The sequence below is a fragment of the Cyprinus carpio genome, chromosome B23 (assembly GCF_018340385.1).
Source record: "Cyprinus carpio isolate SPL01 chromosome B23, ASM1834038v1, whole genome shotgun sequence".
NCBI classification, from domain to species: Eukaryota; Metazoa; Chordata; class Actinopteri; order Cypriniformes; family Cyprinidae; genus Cyprinus; species Cyprinus carpio.
The window spans coordinates 24,409,871-24,430,998 of NC_056619.1; the positions used below are offsets into that span (position 1 = coordinate 24,409,871).

A 21,128-nucleotide genomic window follows, 5' to 3' on the forward strand; every position below is an offset into this window, starting at 1 on the left:
CGAGAAATTCCCATAAATGCCAAATATTACTTTATATTTTATGGAGTTGTATGGGGTAGGCTGAGGCTAATTGTCACACATTTCAGTCAAGTTACTATTTCTCAGACTAGGTTTATTTCTGAATGTCAGTTTATGTAGGCACTAACATTAAAATATTTAGTACAAAATAAAGCGACATGTTGACACTGTATAGAATAAGTTGTCTCAATGGTTACCCATTATTAAAGCATATTATATGAAATATAAAAAATAAAATAACTTTATAATAGGCTGTCTGTTAAGCCAATAACAGACAGCCTATTATAAATAATAAATTAAGTCATTTTTAAATAATAATGATAAAACTTGTAACACTTATATTGTCCCAGATATAAATGTGACCGAATTTAATTATTTGTTAAAAAATACACATTTCTGACAAACAGCATGTTACAGTTAGCCCCAATTTACCTTATAGCATAATCATAATAAGTGGTCATAATAGGAACATACTATTAAATAGCCTATTATATGAAATATAAAAAAGAAAAATGAAAAGAAAAATCTAACAATTAATTGATTGTTATTTGTTTATTGTGTAATTAAAATGTGTAACATTAAAACAATCTGTCCTGACACAACCTTTATAAAAAGTGTTTGTATCATTGGTACAGTATCATAATATGTTTGTTTTTTTTTCTGCATATCAGGTACTGAGGTTTTACCATTGCAGCTCTAAATCTAAAAATAAACATGAGTATGTCTTTTTGAAACCTTATTTGCAGTTTGAAACCAAAGTCTTATTATTTTTTGTAACGGTTGCCTTGAATTTACCACAAAATCCTGTTTGCAAGAAAGCAGCCTATGAGATGGTGACACTTTTTAAAATCAGGAAGTGCATTCAGAGAGAAAGAGAGAGAGAGAGGAAATTCATGCAAGCAAAACTACTTCTGCTCTGAGCTGCATACCTAGAGTCTGAACTGCTTTCTGCCTCTGTACGTGACATTGACATGAGAGAACGGGCAGGAAATGCTGATGGGTTACAGGAGAAACTCCATGCATTTTGAGCAGTCACATTGGTCTAAATATGAATAGCACAAATAAAGTTACACACTCGACTGCAATTAGAGCTGAGGTGAGAAGACATGAAAGCTTGCAAAAGACCATAAACAAATTTCTCAAACAGTTGGAGAGGGTTGAGGACCAGCAGCTCAGAACAGGACTAAAGGTTTTCCTCCACAGCATTCAAGGTGAGCCTGTCATAAAATTACTTCTTTTGTCCCCTAAAACACTTGCTGATAGATTCCCTTAAATCGTTTCGCAAGGTGTGATATTGACTTTAGGGTCTTTAGGGGTCTATAGACGTACCAAGACTGACTTGCATGTTGTTCGAGTTTATTCTGATAGTATTTCATATCTAGAAAACAAGTTTACTAATCGTTCATAAGCTCCTTGTGTAAGTTAAAATTCACATTTCCGAGGAATAAGGCTTTTGACTGCTATTGATTGTTACTTTTTTTTCAGTATTATATTCGTTATCTTGAGTTTTGTAATAATGTCATATTATAAAATGTCCCAAATGTATATTTTAGAGAAGGCAGACAGATAAAAAGGAACATAAATCTTATAACTCATGTTAAATTGAATTATACATCCAGCAGACGTCTCCAAATGCACATGCTCCTCCATTAGTCTGTGATGATGAACTGTTACTACTACAGTCCGGATGTAGAATCAGAATGGTGGATGTTAATTTAAAGAGGCCCAGGTTGAAACATTAGCACCATCTTAGAGACGTCGTCATGCTGGCAAGCTATTGAACACGAAGTGCTGGTCCATTTCCTGTCTGACGCTCTCTTGCTGCCCACGAAAGCCACATCCTCTCCATCTCAGGCACCACCTGTCTATTGAGTGCTACTCTTATGCTTAGTATCTGACCTAATTATTTTTAGTTCCACGAGATTACACTTTTTTTGTTTTGTTTTGTTTTGGGAAATTTGTTGTCTGATTTGATTTAATGTGGCATCGATCGAGCAGGACATAAAGTTCAATTATGAACTTTTATACATTTATAAACATTTATATACTGTGTTAGCTGTAAGCATTGACTTTTGCATATTTGCATATTTTAAGGTCAGAACATATGGTGTCACTGACTAATGCATCTTTAATATAGTGCTTGTTGATACTCCTCCTTTTAATTTACTTCCTCCTCGCACTTCCTCTTGTAAGCGTTATATGCAGCCGTCGCAATGGCTCAATATGAAGACTTTATGGGTATAATCTCACATCTTATTTTTCTGTAAGCCAGAACTAAAATTAAAACAAGATATCTTCTGTACTGTATTTAAAACTTGCCACAGTGATGTTAAGATATTCTGGGTGGTCTCTGAGGTATTCTGGTTTCTTATGATATTTATTCTATCATATAGTCCCTAGATTTTTTACCCATTTTATTGTTTTCCATTTGTTCACTTGCAGTAACCAGCATCACTAATGATGTCTGTAAATAAAGTTGGTTTAATGGTTTATGTAGCCCACATAGTCATATGATGATTCAAATTATGCTTGATGGGAATAAAATAAAAGTGAAGGAAATGGTAAAGGGGAAGTCATTGCTGTCTGCTTCTGAGCATAGGGATTTGAGAATAGGACTGACACATTTAAATATTGCTTTCTGCAGGGAGCCAAGAGAGTGGGAGACAGGCAGAGTGACAACAAACTAGGGAAGAAAGAGAAAGGGGAAAATATATTTATGAGTGTGAGATCTCCGGATCAGAGATGTTTACTGTGAAATTTTATAGTTAGCAGAACAATACTATATATGTTCTATATATATATATATATATATATATATATATATATATATATATATATAATTACAAATATATATATATATATATATATATAATATATATATTCTATATATAAACAAAGTAGTGCTTTGTGTTTTCTGATGACAATGTGAGTAACGTTTGCCTGTGCTTGTCAGGATGTTGCTATTCAGTTATTTTGAGAGGTTTCTAGGTTGCTGCTAGACTAGCATCTTGTAGTCGGTTGGTTGCTAGGGTAATTTCTTTCAGAATTTAAGCTACTCATGCCATTCCAAGCCTGTATGCATTTTGTTTTTCTGTGGAATACAAAATCAGATATTTTGAAAAACATCTCAGTGGGGAATTTTGGGTGAACTGTCCCTTTAAGAGTTTTTTTTTTTTAATCCCTAACCTTAACTATGAGCAATAGTAATAGTGACTAATCCACTAATCAATAAAGAAGCAAGAAAAGAAAATGAGAGCCATTCAAACAAATAACTGAATGCCATCTTCCGAAATTGAATTGTGTTCTATATGACACCTGTCTTCATGACTGATAGCAATCAATAGCATATATTATTGATCTGTAAACTCAATATGACTGTCAATAAAAAGACAACTCCTTCCTCTACAAGATTATTCCTCAAATATATATATCATTTCAATGGGGTGATGTCATTTTTTTTCTCCAGATATCTAAATAGTTTTGCATGGAACAGCTTTTTTTTTTTTACTCTCATCCCTGCTACACTCTCAGAAAAAAGGTACCAAAGCTGTCACTGAGGTGATATTTCAAAAGGTACACCTTTGTACCCTAACAGGTTCATATTAGTATCTTGGAGGTACATATTAGTACTTAAGGTGTAAGGTGTACATACTATATCTAAATGGTACATATTAGTACCTTTTGAAAGGGTTTTGCACCAGAGACAGCTTTTGTACAGCTTTTTTCTGAGAGTGTATTGAATCAATTCAAGTGTAGTATTTACTCAATGTACAATTTAATCAAGCCCACTTGACAAACAGATCAGTCAATAAATTTGTCAATATTGCATGCCCTTAACAATCACTTGCTCATTCATACACACCTTGGCAAGGACAGTGAGTGCACAGAGCAGGGGGTAAGATATGGAGATAGTGAATGGGAGCCAGAGACTAGATAGAATCAGTGCATGAAGGAGGAGGAGTTTAGCCTCGGAATACCTTGGTAACAAGCAAGCTCAGTGTCTAGGAAAGAAAAGGTGGGGGGACACGGCGGCTCCTGAATCACTGTACTGACTGTGACTGTGATATGTGGCACATTGCTGCCTGATACGGCACTGGTGCAAAATTTGCTTGATTGATGTGTCAGTCTCGATTAGCTTTGCACGTACCCACATATTTGTGTTTTTCTTGTGCGGTTGACCATCTTTCCCTGTCAGAACCTCGCAAGCTTTACAGTCTGTCTTTATTCCTCAACACATCACTAATTCTCGCTTTTTAAGCAGGAGAGAGTGTGCAAGCAAGAGAAAAGAGAGGGAGAAGGCAAGAGAGGGAGGGAGGGAGAGCGAGAGGAGGGGGTAGCAGGCTGTGGAAAGCAGGGGCTGGGAGCTGTCTGGCTGGTGACAAGGGCAGAGAGAGAGAGAGAGAGAGAAGCAGGAGATGGAGAGAGCAGGGTATTCCTGCATGGTACTGTTCTGCGTGGGTTTGAAGAAGACCTTCCACTGGAGAGATCTAAAGGGACCCTTGTTCATGATGCGTGACTCGTCTAAACCTTTGGCGTGAGATGCAGCTTCCTCTCTAGAACGAAGAATGATTGTCTTGCGTGTCTGCTTTATTGACATCCCCAACTGCTTGACGCACCGATCACTGGAGGTGTGATGGATAGACTCTGTGTGGGGACACTGGGATCTCTCTCTGTGGACTTGCCGTGAACGTTTGCACCGATCCATGTGGCATGTAGACTGACTCCCCAGTTTGACTCTTCAGTCTGTCAGTGTCTCCTGCGCACGCCGTGAAGCAGGTTGGTGAAACGATGTGCCTTGATCTGAGGTTACCAGTTCTGCATGTCTCTCAGATGTAATTTTACTCTTTGTCGTCCTTGAAGGAATTTTCGATCCGGTTTCTATCTCGTGCATTGTCATTTTTGCCTTCGAATCTGCCTCTTGTTGAATGTAGTCAATGGAATCGGGAGCATGCTTTTCATGCAGGTGTGGAGAGGTGGGCACATGTCTGCATGCTTAAAATAGGTGTGAGAGGACAGCAAAATGAAGAGAATAAGGTCTGGGAAGAAACATGAAGGTGTGAAAGAGCACAAAGGACATTAGCTAAATTTTTTCCCACTCTAGGGAACGAGGTCACGGTTCACTTCTGTTTGACATACTTGCCTGAATTGTCTCTTTCTGTGATTTCTTTCTGCTGTGGAAGACATTGAACAAGATTATTTGACTCTTTTAATTTATTTTCTGTGCTCGGTCTGTTGAGAAATTCTGGACCACATGAACCGAACCGGGACGTCACAGTCAAAAACCACCTACCTTATCTCCCTCACGCTGGTGAAGGTAGAAACCACTGAGGAGAATGAGTTGGAGAGGTCCAGGCCAGGTGTGGGGGGAGCAGTGTACGATTCTGATGGAGCGAAACATCTCAAGCATGCTGGATCCAATAATGAGGGCCAGGAACGGCAGAAAATGGGTGAGGCTGTTGAGCTGGAAGCTGGAGAATCTGTCAAATTCTCAGTGGAACAGGAAACACTCCAAAGCCCAAGGGAGGAAAAGGCACTTTTTGCAGATGGTGTTCATCCCCAAAAATCAATGATCTCACCCTCCACTGAGAATGGAAGAGCCAGAGAATCCACTGGAATGCCTCAAACCTCTTTTCCCCGGGATGTAGCCAGGCATCTTGGTGACATCCCAGTCCGTGCAACCCAGCGGCCCGTGTCTCTCCTTAAAGCTCACGGCAGTGGCCGTGAATTCAAAGAGTCCAGAGAGAGTATCCATGCCTCCTCCAAGAGCCTTGACCGTAAGGACAGTCGGACCAGGATCCAGTCCCCAAACAGCCCGACTCCTGGATCTTTTCGGGCATCATGGGCTGTAAGCGAAGTGAAACCTTGTGATGAAGACCTCAAAGGGGTTGTTGGGATGAAGAGGCCCACTGAAGGGGACATCATAGCCATGCGAACCCAAAGCCCTCGAGCTGAGAGATTAAAGGCGGGATCTACATCTCTTCCGACCCCTGTCGCCTTGATTAGCAAGCCTCAACGCAAAGGAAAGAGTCGCACCTTGGACAACAGTGACCTGAACTGTCTGTCTGAGGACCTCCTGAAGTGCAAAGGTGGTCAAATGGTAGCAGACTTTAGAACAGCTCAGTCCCAGGGGGCTTCAGCACGTGACCGCAAGATGCTGAGATTTATTAGTGGCATTTTTACCAAGAGCACTCAAGTTGCAACCAGTGCAACCATTGTGACCCCAGTCTATAGCACCATTCAGAGGGAATCCAGTGAGGAAGAAGGTAGGAGAACATGACTTACTCATCCATACACAACTTAAACACTCAGATAAGTAGAAGTAGGATTGTTTCACATTTTGTAAATGAGGGCTTCCTTGTTTATGAATGTCTGAAATGCACCAGCAAGTTTTCTAAATGCTACATTTACATTAAAGGGATTGTTCAACCCAAAATGGTGCCATTCAGAAACCCAAATGACTTTATTTCTTCTGTGGAACACAAAAGGAGATATTTTTAAAAACGTGTTTTTGTCTATGCAGTGAAAGATTCTAAAACAATATTGGACCCCACTGATTTTTATTGTCTGGAAAAAAGGAATTTTTTTTAAAAACATATTTTGTATTCCAAGAAAGAAAAAAAGACATACAGGTTTGATGACACTTTTTGTTATTTATTCAACTGATAGTGTCTTTTTGTTTAAGTTCACATTCATTTTAAAAACTGACATGTGGAATCTATACACACATTTAGGGGAATTCTGGTTTTATTAATTCTAATGCCTAGGGATGTAGATTTAAGACACTGAAAGCATACAAGCCTTTTCTTTATAACCACCCCTACTGTTTCTGTTTCTGCACTGGAAAAAAATGGAATGGGAAACAAATTTGATAATACCCATGCCACAGGCATCATAATTTTACCCAACATCCTAATCCCATCTTTGATGTTCCGCCCACTTCCTGTATTCTGATCTCATTCTTTCACGGAAGCTTCAATCCTTTCATCACCAGCCTGGTTTAATTTCAAACCATATCCAGCCATGAATTTTAGCACTCTAAACTGGAGGTAAAGCATTGGTTTTAGACGCAGGCATTATCTGAATCCACAGGCAGCTGGATGAATAAGCTTCACTTTTGCCACATGCATTTCAAACCCACCCGAGCAAAGGAAGTCGGTTTTGCTTCTAATGTCGCAGAGATGCCTTGAACTCATTTATATGCAGAGCTTGTTTAACAAAGGATTCATTTCAAACAACGTCTATATTTCTCGACAATATAGATTTGATAATTAGGCTCTTCATTTGCTAAGATAGAATTGGTAATTGCTCAATTGCACAACTCAGTATAGGGGTGTGTGGTCTATATCCTACAAGCAAAAGGTCTGATGTGTCTATACACACAACGCATGCGCACACAAAATATTTACGTATGTGTTCTCCGACTGAACAGAAGCAGTGGCTGGAGGTGGGGTTGTCATGGCAACAGGGAGGGCTGAGAGAGTTGCCTGTTGTGTGGCTGTGTTATGCCAGGGAGCGAGCCACAGATGAAATGAATGGGAGTGAGGGTATGCGAGGAGGGGTCCTTTTGAAAACGAGAGAGACTAGCTTTAGAATTTGACACATAGAGCGTCCGTTTAGATGGAAGGGGTGGCGTGTGGTATATTGCACATAAGGATCGCACTGTCTAACCGCACTGGCTCGACTCCTGATGTGCCCTGCCGTACAATGACCTCATAGAATTGCGCTGAATTCGGAGGGGGTTAAACCTCTTCCTCTGTGTTGTGGGTGGCGCGTGAGAGAGGAAACTGCAAACGACATGAGTGCCAACTCAGAGCGTAAGCTGTGAACTCCTGCATCTGTGCATCGTGAGATGCTTTAATCAGTCCACGCTAGTCACAAGAGTGTATTGCACCGAACAAAAGCATCTCATCCACCGCTTGATGCACCCACAGCTGTAAAGGCACACAAAAAAATGAGGTGATATGCCCGTCTATCACTGAGTGCCGGGTCTGAACCGCTGGTGAAAAGTAGTGCGCGTGTGCTAAGACTTCCAATATAAAGCAGAGAGGGGTGTGGGAACTCCATGCTCATTGCTGCACAGATACACCTGCAGTCCTTCACGCCCTGTGAATTTTCAGAGATTTATAACACCTCCAGATGAACCATCATCCAAGGCTACAGTGCGATCAAAATGCACTTCGATGCAGCATAGAAATGTGCAACAGAAGGGCAACGCCTGATCTGTGTTTAAATGGACACAGCTTGGTGTTTGAATCAGAACGTAGCCTAAGGCCTGACCTGACTTTGATAGTCACGAAAAATAACGTGGTGAGACGTGACATGATAAGGTCAATCCTGCTGCTCAGTGAGTGTTGTGATCACCGTGTAATCATAAAATCATGTCAGACTTGCTCTTCCTGTAAGTGAGTCATCTTAAGTTTCACGTCACTAACATTAAGGTTCAGAACGAGGGGATTTAAACTATAGATCAATATGAGAGATCTTTTTTGGAAAACAGAAATGCATAATATTCATAAATCAGCACATATCCCATTCCATTTTCTGTTATATGATTCATTCATCTATTTTTCTGTTGCACTTTTATTAGTGGTGCTTGCTAAGCACCTCTAATGCAGACCAGAATATGACCAAATATAGAACCCCAAATTGATCTGCACTTAGATACGAGACTTTTCCTGTTTACCTTCTTCTTGTCATTGGTTTAATACCATGACAGTGGAATACCTTTTGAGATATTAAAAATCTTTTTCGGCATCTTCGATGTTTTGGTGTAATGTTGACTAAGTTTGGTGATGATCACATGAGTGTTTAAAAGCTTGAAAAATAATCCAAATTCAGTCTAAAACAGCCTATTTCCTGTTGGGCGGAGCTAATGACTAAAGTTTAGTAAGTTGTCCGGCTTAATGACAATGAGTTTGGTGACTGCAGGTAAAACTAACCCCGACACTTTAGTCAAATGGGGTCACCCTGTTAAATATAGAATATAAAACTTGGAGACAGATGTTTTTTTTTACTTTGAAAACCACCCAAAACCCCTTAGAAACTGCATTGCAACACATTAAAACACATTAAAAGCCTCTCAAACACACTGCAGTGTCATAGCATGGGGGAGAGGTGTTTTTGTCGTTGATTTGAAGGTATGACTTAACTATTACTTTTTTTTTTTTCCAGCATCATGTGCCAATAGCCAGGAATGGACCCTAACTCGTGCTATTCCAGAACTGCGATTGGTGAGAAAAACACTTATTTATTTATTTATTTATTTTAAAATCCTTAAGCATGAAAACATCCATTTCAAATCATTTTTGGCGTACATCTATGAAAACAATATTTCAGTTGGTTAAGTACACTAAAAAGATTTCTTTTTAATTTTTGTCATACCGTTGAGTTGCCTCTAGGAAAAAACAAATCTCAGATGAGATCTCTTTCAAATCCAGAATGTTTCTTCTAAACACCAACAAAATTAAAAGTGTATAAATTGAGACTTTTGCTTAAATCCTGCTTATGCTTCTCATGGGAAAAGACCCTAGTAGTCTCAAATGTGTCCTCAGGAGTTTCAGATGAGATCTAAACATTGTCATACTTATATAAATTTTGTTTTTCTGGAGTAAGAATATTATGTTTCTGCCGAATTCAGGTGGTTCTGGGTAGCCTTCGCAGCGGAAAATCTGCTCTGGTAAACAGATTCATCACAGGAAGTTATCTTCCACTTGAGTCTCATGAGGGTGAGAACTTCGTTGTTTCTCATCTGTGCTGTGAGGACTGTCATTTTAACCGTTTAGGGGCGTTATTGTTATCTTATCTTTCACTTTTGTCCTCTTTTTTTTCTCTGGAAGGCGGAAGGTATAAAAAAGAGGTGCTGGTGGAGGGACAGAATCATTTATTGCTGATCCGAGAGGAATCTGGTCCACCAAGTGCACAGGTGTGTTTATTTCTGCCAAGTACACTTGAGACAGAAACACAGTATGCAAGACAGTAAATATATGGTTAAAGTTTGCATCTTCCTCTTTTTTATATTTAACAGTCATGTGGTGGTAATAAACCACCAGCAAGTTGTCTGGCCCATTAAACCAGATGTGTTTAACTAGAAACTGAAAAAGAATTTATGCAATTACGTAACAGCAAATATAGGAAATATTAAGCATTATGTTTTGTTATGAATTGCTTCTGACACATTTTGAATGCCCAATATTGAGCTTGCGTAGCAAGAAACATTTTCCTGCACATATTCATGTAGAGTATATTTTGGGGCCTTATAATGCCAAAAGATGAAAACTCACAAGTTTAAACTTACATTCAAGAGTTTGGATTCAGTAACTTTTTAAAAAATGTTTTTGAAATAAATCAGATTCATCGAGGCTGCATTTATTTGATCAAAAATAAAGTAAAAACAGTAATATTGTAGAACACTATTACAAGTTTATTTTTTGAATATATTTTCAAATGTGAATTATTCCTTTGATTCCAAAGCTGAATTTTCAGCATAACTGCATTGTCTTCAGTGTCATATGATCCTTCAGAAATCATTCTTATATGCTGATTTGCTGTTCAAGCAACATTTCTGATTATTGTCAACTTTGAAAACAGCTGCTAAATTGTTTTGTAGAAAATTTGTTACATTTTTTCTGGATTCTTTAATGAAGACAAAGTTCAAAAGAAAAGCAATTATTTGAAATTGACATCTTTTGTAACAATATAAATATCTTTACTGTCACAATTGAACAACTTAAAACATTTTCGCTAAATAAAAGTATGAATTCTGAAAAAAATCTTAACTTTTCTGACCTCAAACTTTTGAACATTAGGGTATTCTATTTTAAAGGAATAGTTCACCCCAAAATATTGGCTGAAAATTCACTCACCCTTAAACCATCCAAGATGTAGATGAGTGTGTTTCTTCATCAGAACAGATTTGTAGAAATTTAGCATTAGATCTCTTGTTTACCAATAGATCCTCTGCTGTGAATGGGTGCCACAGGAATGAGAGTCCAAACAGCTGATAAAAACATCACAATAATCCACAAGTAATCTACATGACTGCAGCCCATCAATTAACATCTTGCGAACCAAAATGCTACGTTTATAAGAAACAAATCCATCATTAAGGCATTTAAACTTTAAACCATTGCTTCTGGCTATAATGAAGGCTAAATTTCTCCAAATCTGAGGGTGATTAACTTTCAGCAAATTTTCATTTTTAGTTGAACTAATCCTTAAAAAGCTATTCCCTTTTTCCATCTTTTTCATTCCTAATTTGTGATTGTAGCTCTGCAACTGGCTTGATGGGGTCATCCTAGTTTTTAGTCTGGAAAATGAAGCAAGTTTCCAGGATGTATACAAGAACTACAGTGAGCTAAGGGCACATCGTAACATAGCAGAAATCCCCTTTATAGCGGTTGGAACGCAAGGTAAGAGCTACTTTTGTCTCGGTTTCGGGGTGATATATTGAGCGATAAGACGTTATGTACAAACACTATGTTTGTTTTTCTTCCTGCAGATAAGATTAGTAGCACTAATGCCCGTGTGATTGAGGACAAGAGAGTCCAGCAGCTGTGTATAGATGTGCGTCGCTGCACTTATTTTGAGACCTGTGCTACATATGGTCTTAATGTGGACAGGGTATTTAATGAAAGTGAGTTTCGTCTCAAAATAGGGGCTAAAATAGCACAATACTTTTGAACAGGATGCAAGTGTTGATTGGACAATCTTGTTTCCCACTTAGTGACTCACAAGATTGTCGCTGCCAAGAAGCAAGCTGCCCTTCTGGCCTCCTGTAAATCCCTCCCAAACTCTCCGAGTCACTCAGGGGCCTCTACTCCAGTGTCAGGGCCCGGACAGGTATCTCAGGCCTCATGAGTCTGTCTGATGCTTGGATGAATCTCATGAAAGCTGTCAAAAATGTCACTTTCTCCTTTCTTTCAGTTATAATTGTGGGGGGAAAAAATCTAATTGTCATTACTGTTATGCAAAAAATATGTAAATGTAAATCTAAAGAAAAAAAGATGTAAATAATAAATTAAATTAAACACTTAAATTAATGTAATGAATTATATATATATATATATATATATAAATATTTAATATATTTATAATATATATATATATATATATATATATATATATATATATATATATATAAGTCATTACATTAATTTAAGTGTTTAATTTAATTTAAATCATTTTTTTTTCATTTTAATATATTATAAATATATATATATATATATTATATATATATATATTAAAATATCTTTCATTTTAAATATTTAAAATATTTTAAAATGTTTTTCATTACATTTTAAATATGACCTGGACATTTCTTTGTGAGATTGACACTTTTATCATTACAATTCTTGTGAAGTATTTTAATTAAAACCGTGATGGTGTTGTTCTGTCAATATCGTTGAAGTGTAAAAATTTGCAATGTTCTGATCTGATTCATTAAATATTCTTTGCTTACTTATATGCTATGCAGAAAGAATTAGAATAATGCCAACCAATGCATCGCACATTTTTACACTCCTGTTGTTGAGTATTTGACTGTTTTGTGTGATTGTGAAACTTTTCTTGTCTTCATCAAACATTCACCATTACAACTTCTGTCTCATTCTTCTCTTCATCCCATCATCCTCTCTTAGGCCAGTAATGGGGGTCAGAGTAGTAGTGACTACCCCTCCTCTTTGCCTTCTACCCCTGTGATAAGTCACAAAGACATACGGGGTGGGGCAAGTGGAGATGGGGGCTCGCAAAGAAATCTGCCCCGACGACGGACATCTTTATTTGCGGTTAGTTCTTTGAGCTCATTACAAAGTGTATAAAATCTTGCCAGGTAGATTTTGTGCAACACCAGTGAAACTGTACAGACAATTTGATAGTATATCATCCATATTTTAAAATACAATTGGACGTATATCTGAATGAATTATCAGAGATGATGTGTGCCATTTTTTGATGTTAAAATAATTTATTCTGTCCCAATTTAACAAATGGCAGACTGGGAAACCTGTTCAAAAACAGTCATTGTTTTCTTTTTGGTGCAGAAATTTCACACTCCACCTTCAAATGCTGTACAATAAAGCAGAAGCATGACTTTATTTATGTCCTATAGTTTCTGTCTGTGAACTCTCGTTGTCACTCTGAAATTCACCTCATCTCATGAGTCACATCTGTTTCCTTCCTTTATGTTTCACCTTCCTCTCATTTGTACTTTATTTAACGTGTCTGTTATTTTAGAACCGTCGCGGGAGTGACTCTGAAAAAAGAGCTTCTGATAGCAGAAGTGACATGAGCAGTCGATCAGTTCCTATTAAACAGGTGAGTGTAAGACGTCGGCATTGACTTCTGTGTGGCCCCAGAAAGTTTTTGGACGTGTAGAAGACACTTTAAAATATCTGAATCTCATTGCATTCTGAAAAACATTAATGCATTTTCTTTGTTAGGGAACTTTGTGGAAACGCAGTGAACGCTCTTTAAATAAGGAGTGGAAGAAGAAGTATGTGACGCTGTCAAACAACGGCATGCTTATGTATCATTCAAATATAAATGTGAGTAAGGCTGCTTTGCAATTCAGACGGTTTTCTGTTTACAGAGCAATGAATGCTTCCTGTACGCTTCTGTTTTTATAACCACATTTTTTTTTAGCTTTATTAGATGCATGTAGTGTAATTTTTTTAATTTAATTTAGTAAGTATTAAATGTTATTATTTATTATTTTTAAAGAATTATTTAATAATATTGTTATTATATTATTATTATATATTATACATTTTTATTTAAGTTTTAGTTATTTTAGTAAATCAAGTTGAACTGCCTTAAAAAGTTAAATGGAAAGTACTCTGTAAAATATTATTTTTCTATTATAGAATTCTATAATATTATAATATTTTGGGTATGTATTTTTTATTTGGTTGTAATCATTAAAATCCAGAAAATCTTTTCAAATATTACTCTGTTTGTTGGTCCAAGGTTTTTTTATTTTTTATTTTTTATTTTTTAAAGATCAATGGTACTTGCATTATTTTGCATTATAGTATTTATAAAACCATTTCAAAACCCAAAGCTTTTATGTTGTGCTATTTCTGGCTGTAGAAAAGAACCGGCGTATTCTAGATTGTGTAACTATTGCTCATAGTATATATGCATTTTGGTGACTGCAGGAGTTTTTGCAGAATGCTCAAGGTAAGGAGATGGACTTATTGCGAGTTACAGTGAAGGTGCCAGGAAAGCGTCTTCATCGCGCAGCTACTCCCGGTGGACCGTCCCCTGGCCCTTCTCTCGTCCCTGCACCCGGTGTAAATGGACTCAGTAAAGACAAGCAGTCATCCGAAGGGGGAGCTACATGTAAATCTCTCTCATTTTCAAATGTACTCAATCACAAATAAATCAGTTTGAAAGATTTCTCAATGCCATGATTTCTGTTTTTTTTTTTCAGCAAATCTTCTGACTGTAGAAGAGGCCTCAAGAAGTGGTTTGTCATTTCATAATGATCAGAAGGTCAAACGTTGCCCGTCTTCTGTGTCTAATAAAGGCTTCAGTGTGGGTACGTAAATATTTTGTTTATGGTTTCTACTCATTCTTCCTGTAACAGTGTTGAAGAATAACTATTTAAAGGAATAGTTCACCTAAAAATTAAAACCTGTATGGATTTATTTCTAATTTTTTGAAGAATGCTGGTAATCAAATAGTTAGTCCCCATTGACTTGCACAGTATTTCTTTCCCTAATATGTAAGTCAATAGGGACCAACAACTGTTTGGTTCTTCAAAATATCTTCTTTTGTGTTCAACATAAGAAAGAAACGTATACAGATTTGACATGAGGTTAAGTAAATGATGACAAAATGATAATTTTTGGGGAAACAATTCCTTTAAAAGTAGAAACGCTACTAACTGGACAATGACAGTAGCTCATCAGCACTTTATTTCCATCATTTAGTTTCACTTCAGTTGTTGGTTCATATGCAGATCTATTCATTTTATAGTCAATAGTCATATTATTCAATGAAATTTTCACCAATTTTTGTACCAAAATATTTAGTTAAATACAGAGGTTGATGACTGGCAGCATTAGTTTTATAAGTTACATTCAATGTTAATGTGCATGTTTGATACTGTAAATATGATTCATTACAAAAAAATTAAATATAGTAAAATATACCTTATAAATAAAATTATATACAGTAAATGTTATAAAATGCTGTTGTATTAATGTTGTTATAATTAAATATACTCAATACAATTAATACAAATGTGATTATATTTTGGGGGTGGACTTATCATCAGAATGGTTCCAAATCTTATGCAGGAAATGTTTTGACATTTCTGGCATCTCTTTTGTATCATCTTAACAGACTCGAGTATTGAGGGGGCTACAAGTCCTCCTTTAGGAAAAGACCAGATCCTGTCTTCTCCAATGACTGACAGGAAGAAGAAAAAACGAAACAGAAGTATTAACTTGAAAGGAGACGCTGCGGCTGGGCAGGCTGAGGGTAAGAGATCAGATTTATGAAAGATTACCAGACACCACAATGATTCAGTTTCACCGATAAAGCAATCATTATTAGTACTATGGTGAATATGCTTTCCTCTCTTTTTCAATGTGGGCCTGATTAATTGCTTCCTTTAAGGTCCTTTTACTTCTTTCTTTCCTCTGTCTTTTCTTCCTTTCTTTCCTCTTATCCTCTGCCGCCCTGGACTAATTTCTTGCACCGCAGCCAAGCGCAAAATGTGGAAATTAAAAAGCTTTGGTAGCTTGAGAAACATTAACAAAACAGGTAACATGGATGTATGAACCGAGTGGCTGAGCTGACTCTGTCTTGCAGTATGTGTCCATGTCCATCTCTTGTCACATCATTAGATTACAGCAAATGGATCTGAGTGTTTCTGTCCGTGTTCCTGTCTCTCTCAAACACATAATTATACTAAGACGATACATTAGGCTGAGGACACAATGGGTGTTTTTATTGATCCCTTCCTCTTGTGTAAATAACTGTTGCTCTCGCCCAAACAGAAGAGGAGAGCGCAGACTTCATCATCATATCCAGCACAGGACAGAGCTGGCATTTCGAAGCCCAAAGTCAAGAGGACAGAGACGCCTGGGTTCAGGCCATAGAAAGCCAGATCCTTGCAAGTCTACAGAGCTGTGAGAGCAGAAATAAGGTAAAGAGGGCAATAAAAATGTATCTGATCTTTATCAGCCTGACAAACATTTACTGCACAAACCTTTATAAGCTTTTGAGAACACTTATGTGCAAAAAGCATCAAAAGGTCCATTAACTTTTCTATGGTCAGTATATCTGTATAAAGGAATAGTTAACCCTAAAATGATCATTTGGGGATAAATTTAATCCGAGATGTACATGAGCTTGTTTCTTCATCAGAACAGATTTGGAGAAATTTTGCATTGCATCACTTGCTCACCAGTGGATCCTCTGCAGTGAATGGGTGCCGTCAGAATGAGAGTCCAAACAGCTGATTAAAAACATCACAGCAATCCAAAGTAATTCACATGACTGCAGTCCATTAGATCTGTTTTGGACTGTTTTCGCTTGTAAACAGTCTCTTACTGTGCATTTTTCTCTCCTGATTTAGACTTTTTCACCAGAGAAAATGTTTTAGTTTCTTACAAACATGAAGCTTTTTGCTTCACAAGACATTAATTGATGGACTGGAGTCATGTGGATAGCTTGTGAATTTTTGAGGTGTTTTTATCAGCTGCTTAGACTCTCATTCTGATGGCACCCATTCACATCCATTGGTGAGCAAGTGATGTAATGCTACATTTCTACAAATCTGTTCTAACAAGGGAACAAACTTATCTACATCTTGGATTGCCTGAGGTTGAGTACATTTTCAGCATATTTTAATTTTTTGTGTGAATTATTTCTTTAACATTTTTCCTACTGCTAAAATAAAAGGCAATAATTTGTTCATTTGATTGTTTCCGGAACAAAAATGATGCTGATTCATCCTACATACATAAATGTTAGGCAGCAATATACTATACATACAAACAGTTTGCCCTGTAATATTACAAAATAATAGACTTACTTTTCAACTCTCAGGCTCGAAGGAACAGCCAAAGTGAAGCTGTTGCCCTGCAGGCCATTCGAAATGCCAAAGGGAACGACCTCTGTGTGGACTGTGGAGCACCAAGTAAGTGCTGTCCTGAAATAATGCCTTGTATTAAAAAAGTAAACAACAAGAAGTACTTTATGTTGAGATCTCTGTCATTGTTCAGTATATGAAAACATTATGGTCTCCTGTCAGATCCAACATGGGCGAGTCTTAATCTTGGTGCGCTAATCTGCATCGAGTGTTCGGGAATACACCGGAACCTGGGGACGCACCTGTCCCGCGTGCGCTCACTAGACCTGGACGACTGGCCCAGTGAACTCACAAAAGTGCTTACGGCTATAGGCAACCATATGGCCAACAGCATTTGGGAGACCTGCACCCAAGGGCGCCAAAAGTTGACACCTGAGGCAACAAGGTTAGCTGAATAAATGTAAAGAAATGTCATTTTGGACAGTGGTTTAGTTTTAGTATTTTTGGTTTACAAAGGCACAAAGAAGAGCAGAAAGAAATGATGAAGCATGCACAGCTAAATAAAAAAAACATAAACATATGCTGCAAATTTTGGCTGTTAAAATAAAATAAATAAATGCATACAGTGCAAAATTCAAATGGCAGAAGAAACACTTATATTCAAAATACTTTTTCTGAAAATAACAAGTTTGCTTCTAAATGCATAAACCTATGTTTTAAGATAATGATTTTGAAAAAGATTTTTTGCAGCATTAACCAAAAGCATACAAATGCAATGTAATGCAAAATTGCAATGATGCAGTCTTCACCATGACAGTGTTAAGAGATAATGGCTAATGCAGTTAGCCACTATGATAATAATTTGGCCTTTGCTTTGTGTTTGTCTCAGAGAGCAGAGAGAGTCGTGGATCCGTGCCAAATATGAACAGCGGGCATTTGTGTCGCCCTTGCCGGCTCAGTGTTCAGAGGACACAATGTCAACTTGGTTGCTTAAAGCAGTAATCGAGAGAGACCTTCCCAGACTTCTGCTGCTCCTCGCGCACAGCACCAAGGAAGTGATCAACGTCCTGCCAGAGGGAGCAGCACAGCAGCAGCACAGCGCTTTACATGCGGCCTGCCAGCAGGGCGACGTGGTCATGACGCAGCTGCTGGTCTGGGTGAGTTATTGAGCCTGTTTCTTTGAGTTAAAGGAATAGTTCACCCAAAAATGGAAATTGGCTGAAAATGTACTCACCCTCAAACCATCCAAGATGTAGATGAGCTTGTTTCTTCATAAGTACAGATTTGGAGAAATGCTCACCAATGGATCCTCTGCAGTGAATGGGTCCCGTCAGAATAAGAGTCCTGATAACAACATCACAATAATCCACATGTAATCCACACCACTCCAGTCCATCAACTTTTTCACTAGAGAAAGCAATAATATGGATAAAAGACTCGTGTTTTAAATAAAGATAAAAACGTCTTAATGATTTATTTATTTTACACACATGTAGCTTTTCACTTCACAAGGTCTTAAGTGATGGAGTGGTCTGGATTACTTGTGGATTATTGTGATGTTTTTAATCAGCTGTTTGGACTCTCATTCTGACGGCACCCATTCACTGCAGAGGATCCATTGTTGACCAAGTGATGTAACAGATGACGAAACACATTTATCTACATCTAGTATTTCCTTACTAAAATTATATTTTAATCATTCCAGGATTGCATTATTTGCACATTTCTAATGTTTTTTTTTTTTTGCTTAATTTTTTTTTTCTGCTGAGATTCTTCTCCATCTCAACAGTACGGCAGTGATGTGAAGTCAAAGGATCCACAAGGTAGAACCGCACTGACGTTGGCACGCCAAGCTGGCAGCAAAGAGTGTGCTGAGATTCTTCTCCAACACGGCTGCCCCAATGAGACATCGCCCACCTCCCCGACACCTGTTCTGTCCCGCAAAAGTAGCATCACCAGTGTTGGACGTGTCAATTCCAGGAGGAGGGTCTCGTAACCCATGAACATTCATGATCATATAAACATTTTCTCCAGGAACATTTTTATTTCTTCATACAGAGTTGTGTGTTCTGTGTGTCTGTGAATTCCTGTCCCAGGATATCACCAACAACGCTGTATTTATATACTGTATGTTTATCCCTGCGGATTCCTCAGAAAAGGGAAAAAGTCAAAAGAAAAGAAGAAACTCATGTTAGAACAGGCTTAGAATGACAGCTACAAAATTTCAACATGCCTTTTTCAAAAAATGGAAACAAACATTTTAACAGCTACAAAGCAATATTATTTAAAATATGCTGATTAATATTCTGTAAAATAGATTCATTACAAAATCAAATGTAGCTTGAGAGTTTCCCAAAGCAATCTGAGGGAATGTATTTACCGTTATGACTGTCATCGTTCTTTAAAATAGACATCATGGCTGGGGGTAATGTAATGTATGAACATGTTTATATTAAGAAGAAATAGTATTTGTCATTGTGCATCATTTCTAAAAATTATAGACAATAAACTCTGATCTTCAACCTCTCTTTGGCACTGCTTGTTAAGTCTCCATCTTTTTTTATCTAAAAGCCAATCTTTCTACATTTTAATGCCTGTTTATTTTCAGATAAATCACCTGGTTAAAATATACATTTTGCTATCTTACTGTATGTGTCAACACAAATGTCAAGTGACAGAATAACATGACTTTTATATTTTGTGCATTAAAATATTCTTATTGTTTTATGAGCTCATAATGCATATAAATGCAAGACTGCCTAATGTTTCTTGGCCTTATTATCTCATATTTGCATTTTGCATTCATGAATACATTCGATAATAGTAAGCAACGTGGGTTTGCTTAGCTGCACCTACTTTTCCAATATGTTCATATCTAGCCTATATTCCAATATGAATTTTTGAAAATTGTAATAATGTAATTTGTTCAAGCAAGAAAGTCATGGTTCAAAATGGAGAGATTCCTGATCGAAAAAACATTCAACATTAAACCACTGATTCTTGAGAAGTGGGACAAAACAGGGTGCAATATAATGTATCTTATGTATCTTATATGTACTAAGCTACTGAGCTATGCTTTGATTCAACCTCCCAAAATTTCTCTCTTTTTTTTTCAAAATGGGCTTTTACCTTGGACTGTGTAATAATATTTTAACTTTATCTTTAACAGCAATCAAGAGGTTTTTAACGTTTCAAAACACATTCTCATGTTAGCAGACAGATTATACTTTCACATGTGACCAACAATTACTCAACAAATATAAAATATCATAATGAAATATTATCAAACTATTCATCTGACGGAGGAGACAGACATGAAAGAGTTGACACATCTGTAGGTGGTGACAAAAGCTTGAATTTGAAGTCATTTTAATGAACAAATACATTGAATCAATCTGTATTAAAACAGATACAAGAAACAGTGAGTATGTTATTGTTTACAAAGCTTCACGATTCACATTTAAGTATTTTGATATATCATTGGAACACAAATTATCTATTTTCCCTCATCTCAGAACAGTCTGCTGTGCATACGGTAACACGGTAACTTTTAAAAACAGTTATATGAATAAATAAAACAATTAGTTGTTGCCTCTATCCATTTACATTCACCAGGATCCTAATATTCACATTTAAACATCTTAACAAATGATCAGAACACATGATCAGAATACAAACAAACTGTATTATATATAGATATGTTTTATTCAGTGTTATATGTTTCCTCAGCTTTATGTTCACTGAATCTTATTTTCCCTCCACCCTTAACTCTGCTAGAAGTGATGACTAAAAATCCACAAAAGCAATGCTGTCAGATCACATATTTAGTATTTATACATTGTTAGAAAAAAATAAACACTAATTTATATATTTTATAGAATTAAAAATGACTTGAAAACCACAAAAATATGATGACTTTGTGTTGAATGTCAACTCTGTCGTCTCCACCATCAGACAGAAAATCTTACTGTGGTGGCATATGACGGTGTTGACAAATATGATATTTCATTCATAAAACAAATGCAGTTCATGCAGTAGACATTTTGTTTTCTCTGTTGATGCTAGATGC

The 21,128-nt window shown here is 37.0% G+C and overlaps 1 protein-coding gene across 6 annotated transcripts; it reads left to right on the forward strand.

Annotated features, from left to right (window-relative positions):
- The first annotated feature begins 929 nt into the window (after positions 1-929).
- LOC109078875 (arf-GAP with GTPase, ANK repeat and PH domain-containing protein 1-like) lies at positions 930-19,585 on the forward strand. Of its 6 annotated transcripts, none has more exons than XM_019094055.2 (19): positions 930-1,229; positions 9,190-9,248; positions 9,656-9,743; positions 9,855-9,940; positions 11,285-11,426; positions 11,516-11,650; positions 11,741-11,856; positions 12,654-12,800; positions 13,249-13,329; positions 13,455-13,559; positions 14,172-14,355; positions 14,447-14,554; positions 15,364-15,501; positions 15,727-15,786; positions 16,023-16,171; positions 17,077-17,167; positions 17,282-17,504; positions 17,949-18,216; positions 18,849-19,585. In XM_019094055.2, exons 1-19 carry the CDS (start codon positions 1,067-1,069, stop codon positions 19,053-19,055), a joined length of 2,550 nt encoding a protein of 849 aa, XP_018949600.1. In that variant the 5' UTR covers positions 930-1,066; the 3' UTR covers positions 19,056-19,585. The 6 variants fall into 6 exon arrangements, with proteins under 6 accessions (XP_018949600.1, XP_018949601.1, XP_042607087.1 ...); XM_042751153.1 differs by lacking the exon at positions 930-1,229 and adding an exon at positions 4,347-6,281; XM_019094053.2 differs by lacking the exon at positions 930-1,229 and adding an exon at positions 4,347-6,281 and having other exon boundaries at positions 14,184-14,355.
- The last annotated feature ends 1,543 nt before the right edge of the window (positions 19,586-21,128 follow it).

What these genes read in the sequence shown, in the direction of transcription:
- LOC109078875 (XM_042751153.1), top strand. Translation starts at nt 5,270, where the DNA reads ATGAACCGAACCGGGACGTCACAGTCAAAAACCACCTACCTTATCTCC. An exon ending in TCCACTTGAGTCTCATGAGG is followed by an intron (nt 9,744 to 9,854) that starts GTGAGAACTTCG and finishes TTTCTCTGGAAG; the next exon opens with GCGGAAGGTATAAAAAAGAG. An exon ending in CAGTGTCAGGGCCCGGACAG is followed by an intron (nt 11,857 to 12,653) that starts GTATCTCAGGCC and finishes ATCCTCTCTTAG; the next exon opens with GCCAGTAATGGGGGTCAGAG.